At 50.8% G+C, this 6,889-nt stretch overlaps 1 protein-coding gene across 1 annotated transcript in view; it reads right to left on the bottom strand.

Moving 5' to 3' along the window:
• The window catches only part of Cacng7 (calcium voltage-gated channel auxiliary subunit gamma 7), a 29,247-nt gene extending 22,395 nt beyond the window's left edge, over window positions 1-6,852 (bottom strand). Inside the window, exons 1-4 of the mRNA XM_021649558.2 lie at window positions 5,940-6,852; window positions 3,153-3,377; window positions 1,667-1,753; window positions 1,194-1,334 (exon numbers count right to left, since the gene is read on the bottom strand). Of these exons, the coding sequence (XP_021505233.1) occupies window positions 1,194-1,334; window positions 1,667-1,753; window positions 3,153-3,348 (424 nt within the window). The 5' untranslated portion in view covers window positions 3,349-3,377; window positions 5,940-6,852. The remainder of the gene's footprint in view (window positions 1-1,193; window positions 1,335-1,666; window positions 1,754-3,152; window positions 3,378-5,939) is intronic.
• Window positions 6,853-6,889: the final 37 nt, after the last annotated feature.

Here is a 6,889-nt window from a genome sequence, read left to right on the forward strand (position 1 = left end):
TGGATGGGTAGATGTTTGAACCCTCACTTTATCAGGTGAATGCTGTCAACTCCCCACAGAGTTTTTAGAGGATGCAGTGTGAGATTACACATGCTAAAGATAAAGAGCCTTGCACCTCAGGAGACAGCGAAGCTGCAGATGAAATCTGCACTCTAGCTAATGGCATACACTGTGAAGTGTTGAGGGCAAAGAACACCTAAAAAACACCTTGAAATTTTTAAAAAATAATACTAAGAGATAGATAGATAGATAGATAGATAGATAGATAGATAGATAGATGATAGAAGATAAAGAGATAGGAGCTTAGATGAAGGACTAAGATATAGCTGAAGTGGTACGGTGCTTGCCTAGGTGTGTGAGACCCTGGGTTTGACCCCAGCACCATGTAAACTGGGTATGATGCCATGTGCTTGTATTTCCAGTGCTCGGAAGGTAGAAGCAGGAAGCTCAGAAGTTTAAAATCATCCTTATCTACATAGTGAATTTGAAGGCAGCCTGAGCTATTTGAGATCCTTCTTCCAAGAAAAGAAAAGGAACAAAGGCGAGAGAGAGAGAGAGAAAAAGAGGAAGAAGGGGAGAGAAGTTGAGATAAAGGGAACAAATGGAAGGGAAGGGAGAAGAAGGGATGAGATGAAAGGAAAGGAAAACAGAAACAGGTATAGATACAAGAAAATGTAAACCCAGTAACAGATCATAAGCTGACTGGAAGTGATGGGCCCATGATTGCTCACTATGAAACTCTTGTCTGTTTGTTTGGGGGGAAATTAAAATAATAAAAATGTTGCACCCAAAATAAAGAGCTCTGTAAACTGTTAATCACTAAAATAACAGTGCTGGTTAAAAATACAACTTCTGGAGGCGAACTGCTGAGTTTGATTCCCATACCTCACTCCACACCTCACTCTTTTGGCCCTGAGCAAATGACTTCATCCCTCTGAGCCATTGCTTCTATAGCTGTAAAATGGGGCTATTAATAGCCCTCACCTCATAGGCTTGTATCAGAACAGAGGCACCTAATTCAGCTCTAAGCAACACAAAGCACTGGCACTATGTTGTATCTACTCACAGAGAGGTCCTACATGACTCCTCGGCCACGCATCAAATAAACCACCCAGTGGAAGAAGGTCCTCCCTATCTCCTGGAAGTCTCTCCTCTCCTCACCCCCACCCCAGCCCACACTTCCTCAGTCTCACCTGATAAAATGAAAAAGATGCCAGAAACGAAGGCCAGAATGGTCCTCTGAGGTCGGATGTGGCCGATGTTGCTGATGACGAAGGCGGTGAACACGAGGAAGAGACTGACCATAGGGAAGGGAGTAGCTGTGCGTACTGTCTCTGGCAGAGATGGACAAGGAGAAGCAGATGTGAGGGACAAGTCTCCAGTGAGACACCTCCCCATTCCCTTTATTTTCTTTCTTCCCTTTAGCCCCTCCCCTCTTCCACTGACTCCACCCCTTATCCTCTGCGGACTCTGCTCTCAACCAAGCCTCACCCTTGATTTGACCCCGCCCCTCTTCTGCAGATAGTGCCCCGTCCAAGAGATTTTTATTTGCCCTCCCCTCTCCCACTGCGCTTCCTGCTTTCAACCCCACCTCTTCCCTACCTAGTCCAGCCCTTTCTCCCAAAACCCTGCTGTTGCCTTGGGCCCCTGCCCTGCTCCCCCTCACTCAGAATATTCTCCGTGTTTTCCGTCACCAAGTTGATCTCTGGTTCAAGAAAGTATTCAGAAGCCACACAGCGCCCCTTCTCCCGACCTGGGGAGGAAGATAAGAAAGCCGGGGTGGAGGAGAGGCTCCAAGGCTGGACAGAGACTGTCAGGGGCAGACCAGGGCCGGGGATGGAGATGGGAAATCTCACCCAAAATTTACAATCTGCACTGTTCTTGGGGCTGAAGAAAAGGGGCTGAGCCAGCTGAGCCTGAGGCAAGAGGATTGCAAGTTCAAGGGCAGCCAGGTTACATAGTGAGATTAAATCCAGCCTAGACAAATCTAATAGACCCCTGTTTCAAAATAGGATGGAAAGAGAGAGCTAGGGATGTAGCTCAATGGCAGAGCACTTGCTCAGCCTGTATGAGGCTTTGGATTCAGTCCCAAGCACTGAAAATCGATAAATAAATACATAAGTAAGGGGTAGAAGAGTGTTGGAAGGTCTTGGTGATGGATTTTAGCATTTTAAATGAAGAGGGAGGATTTCTGGGCTCCTAAGGTCCAGGCAGCTGGGATCTCTTTTCTTGTTTTGTTTTTTGAGACAGGGTTTCTCTGGCTGTCCTAGAACTCACTCTGTAGATCAGGCTAACCTCGAACTTACAGAGTTTCACCTGCTTCTGTCTCCCCAGTGCTGGGATTAAAGGTGTGGGCCACCATGGCGCAGCTAGAGCTGGTATTTCTAAAAGGAAACATCTCAGTGTTCAGCCAAAAGGCAAGAATGTTAAGGAGTTTTTCTCACTAGAGGGAAACACTGGAGCTGTCCAAGAAGCAAGTTCTGAATCTAGACAGTTGACGGGTTTTGCTTTTTTGTTTATTTTCTTTTCGCTTTTGAGACAGACTTTTACGTATCTCAGGTTGGCTTTGAACAAGCTCAGGATGAGCTTGATCCTCTTGCCTCTAATCTCCCAGGTTCTGTGATTACAGGCATGTATCTTACACATAATTTGTTAAGTTGGGCGTGGGGGGTGGGGGAGCCAGGCCTTCCCGTGTGCTAAAAGGCATTCCACCAACTGAGCTACTTATAGCCCTAGTCCTAGAATTCTGACTTTTTTTTAATTGTCACTTTTAGGGGGAACAGGTGTGAGTGTGCAAGCGTGGCAGTGAGAGGACAACCTTCAGGAGTCGGTTCTCTCCTGCCACCATGTGAATCTGGGAATGAAACTGAGGCCATCAGACTTGCTACCAAACGCCTTACCGGCCGGGGCGTCTCCCTGTCCCTAGCCTGCTGACTTCTAACTGAGTTCTTGAGATTGGGGAGGAAGGCCAGAGACATAAATTTTGAGTATCTGAGTTTCAATAGCTAGAGAATAAAAGGGTAAGCATGAGGGTTCTGTGCTGAAATTTAACTTCCAAGGGAGAAATAAAATCAACTTCTGGGTTCTCGGAATCCAAGATACGCAACTCTAGATAAAGGCTTTGGGGCGAGTGAGGGCAGGCAAGGGGGCACCTGCAAAGAAGCAGACTCTCCAGAGGCCGGCATGCAGCGCCATCTTGACCTCGGTGGTCTGGTTCTGCGGCAAAACGGTCCCCTCCTCCATGTACAGCCAGTAGTCCGTGCTGACCGCGATGCCCACAAGGAGCAGGCCGCAGGCACCGAACACGCTGCTCAGCAGGGTCAGGGCGCGGCTGCTGCAGTGACTCATCCTGAGCGGCGGGGGGCGCCCTGCGGGGCCTGCGGAACCAGAAGCGATAGTAGAGAGCGGCCAGAGTCCTTCCCCAGCCCCGTGCAGCCATCTGGGACAGTAGCTCTGGTCAGAGACACAAACTCCAAAACCAAACTATCAAGTCTGATTTCTGTGCAATGAACCCGCCGACACAGCCCGGAACTCCGAATAGAGACACCGGTTGTTGACTCCCCAACCCATTACTGTGCTCTGTCCTTGTGGACGCAGTTCCTCAACCTGAGAGAGTCTTTAGTCAGACCTGGAGATGACTTTTGATTTAAGAGCCGTGTCTAGACCGTGAGGTCCCCAGTCACAGGATTCTGACAAGAATCCAAATTCTCAGCCCCCAATCCAACTTCCTGTTTGGCTCGAAAGCCCAGGTTTAGAAGCCAGACCTTAGCAGAGTCCTTAACTTTTGAGGTAAGCCACCGACTCAGAAACTAGCCTAATCAACAGCCTCAAATTTGAATCTGATACCTCAGCTCTGCCTCTGCTCTGATTCAAATCCCCAGCTGTGATCACTAGACCCATCCCAAAGGATCTCCTACGACATTTTAAGCAGAGCTAGGGTACTAGGCTTAGACTCTGAATTATGGACAACTTGATTTATTTGAAAATTCTATCCCATGCTACCCAGCTTTAACTTTATGCTCTGATCTGGTATATTGAAATGTTTTCTTTAGAACTGTCTCTGAATCACATCCAATAATCCCCAAAGTAGGTCACCACTCAAGGAGCCCTAACCCCATACCAGACCCTCTCCTGAGTTGACACTTTTAGATGCTTATCTTCACCTTAAGGTTCAGTTGTTATTTTTGAAAATTGCCTGTCTGTGTGTGTGTTTGTATGTATGAGTATGGGCACACATGTGTACTGGTCAGAGGACAAAGTCAGGTGTCAATCACCTTCCACCTTGTTTGAAATAGGACCTCTTCTTTGCCCCTGTGTGTGCCAAGCTAGCTAGCATATAAACTTGAAGTAGGGATCCTCCTGTCTCTACCTCCCTCTCATCATAGAAATGCTTTCATTACAGACGCATGCTACCATGACCATCCTCATGTGGGTTCTAGGAATCTGAATCCAGATTCCTTCCTTACTTTTACCCTCTGAGCCATCTCTCTAGCTGGGGGTGAATCTTAGATCCAGACCTAACCCTACTCTGCCAAATCTAGGCAGGCCACGTTTCCCATCCGAGCCATCTCAACATCTCCCATCTTCTTCCTTATATACAATTCTTACACTACCACTTCCCCCACAAGAAACCCCTTCTTGCCACAAATGCCATAATGTGCGTGCAGCACTCATCTTGGTGTCCTGAATCTACCTCAGCCAGAGTCCTCTATGACCAGAGATACTCATCCCCTTAAAAAAAAAAAAAAAAATCCATGTAGGGGTGTGTGTTTCTGCATGTGCAAGAATGCAGGTGCCTGACGAGGCCAAGAGGTGAAGACCGTTCCTCTGGAACTAGAGTTAAGAGCTGATTGCCAATCTCCTGACAGGTGCTGCTCTTCCAGAAGTTTCTTAACCACTAAGCCATCTCCAGCTCCCACCCAGTCTTTTTCATTATAAAGTTTGAGACACCTCCTCCAAACACTTCCCAAACATGCAGTTAAGACATGAGACTATTTCCTCAGTCAGAATGCTGTGAGCTTTGGGATTCTACCTCATCCCAATAAGAACCATTGAATCAGAGACCACCGACATGCTGGCACTCCCAGTCTCCAGAATCCCTCACTTCCAACCCCAACCTCGTGGAGGACCCAAAGATCTAGATTCCGTCTAAGCTCTATCGAGCTTTTCCTCCCATCCCCCTCCGAGTGGCTCTGGGGCTTGACCGCCAGCTGCCTGCTCCGCTTCCAGTCCTCGGCTCACACAAGCATCATCTCCCCAGTAACCCCGACTGTCTCTGTCCAGGTAGCTGACCTCAGCCTTCGGGTCTGCTTCTCCGACTGGACTCCCCTCACTTCTCACATTAATCTTTCTCTTGTCCAGTTTATCGTCTTTCTACCTGACCCACTCAGAGCTTCATTCTTCGTTCTGCAGCCATTCCTCCTCTGGGACACCCCCACCTCCACCATCACCAGGCCTGGAATCTCCTGGTCCTTTACCCCAGCGATTCCACGATCTGGATATTTAAATGACTTAAGTCCCATTCCTCAAAGCCCAAGTCAAAACTCCATCTCTCTCCAATCTCCTTGGAGACTGTAACTCTTCTTTTTTTCTAAAGACCCTTTTCCAGACTTACAGCTTGCTCTTACCGGCCTGGCCCTCCGCCTTCACCCGTTACCACTTTCCTCAAAGACCCCGACCAGACCCCGTCCAGTGCCGACTATCTCTGAACTCAAACACCACAAGTTTGTTTTCTTATTCCCGGACCCTCGAACCCCAGGTCCTCCGGGATGCACCAGGCCCAAATGTCCCTCCATGCTCCCAAACCTCCCCAAATCCAATATTGGAACCCTCAGGATTCCATTCCTGGAGTCCCTCTAACCTCCCTGAGCCCCAGATCCGGCTAAGAGTGGTCTAGCTCGGAGCCCCCTTGCCTTGCCGGACCCTCCCCTCGCGCTTACCTCTCTCAGGGCTGGGCGGACGCTCCGGGCCGCGGGCCCCGCAGCCGCATGACCGGCCCCGCGGTTTTCCCCGGCCGCCGCCTCCGCCACCGGGGTCTCCGGTGCCCGCGCCCCCCGCCCCCGCCCCCGAGCCCGGCGTCCCGGCCCCCTCCCGGCCTCCCACCCCCCACCCCCCCGCGCCCGCGGCCTCACTCAGCGGACGCAGCCGGGAGCAGGGACCGGCGGCCGCTCATTGGCTACTGAGGAAGAGGGGAGGGGCGGGGAGGGAGGGAGAAGGATGCAGAGAGGGAATGAGATGAGCCTTCAGGATGGGGGGAGGAAGGGAGGGAGAGAGAATGGAAACACAGCCCAAAAGGGGCAGAAACAGAGAGAGAGAGAGAGAGAGAGAGAGAGAGAGAGAGAGAGAGAGAGAGAGAGAGAGAGGAGAGGGAGAGAGATATTCTGGAACTCACGAGTCCCGAGACTGGAAGAGACAGACAGAAAGGGGGAGACAGATGGAGCTGTTTCAGGTGTCCCCGCCCCCACCACTACAGAGGCTCAGAGATTCTGAGGCCCTGGAAGTGGAGAGGTCAGATAGCCCAGAATTCAGGCAGGAGAGCTCAGAGGCCTTGGGCCAAGGGAAACAAATCCAGGGACCTTGAGCTTGTAGGAGATGGGGTGGGGGAGATAGATAGATAGATAGATAGATAGATAGATAGATAGATACTCTCTGAGGAAAGACAGAAGAGGTAAGCCGGGGTGGGGGGGTCCCCTGATGAGGACTGGGGCAGTAGCCAGGCAAGAGGCGGAGCCTGGGGTCTGGGCAGCTTGAGAAGGCGGGAAGGTGCGTCCCGGGCCGGGGTCCCTAGAGCAGCTGGCGGGCAGGCGCAGAGCAGAGCCGGGTCCTGCAGCCACCGCGGAGCTGGGAGCGGGGCCAGACCCCCCCCCCGCCGTGATGTCAGCGGGGCCAC

The sequence above is a fragment of the Meriones unguiculatus genome, chromosome 14, assembly GCF_030254825.1.
Source record: "Meriones unguiculatus strain TT.TT164.6M chromosome 14, Bangor_MerUng_6.1, whole genome shotgun sequence".
Taxonomy (NCBI): domain Eukaryota; kingdom Metazoa; phylum Chordata; class Mammalia; order Rodentia; family Muridae; genus Meriones; species Meriones unguiculatus.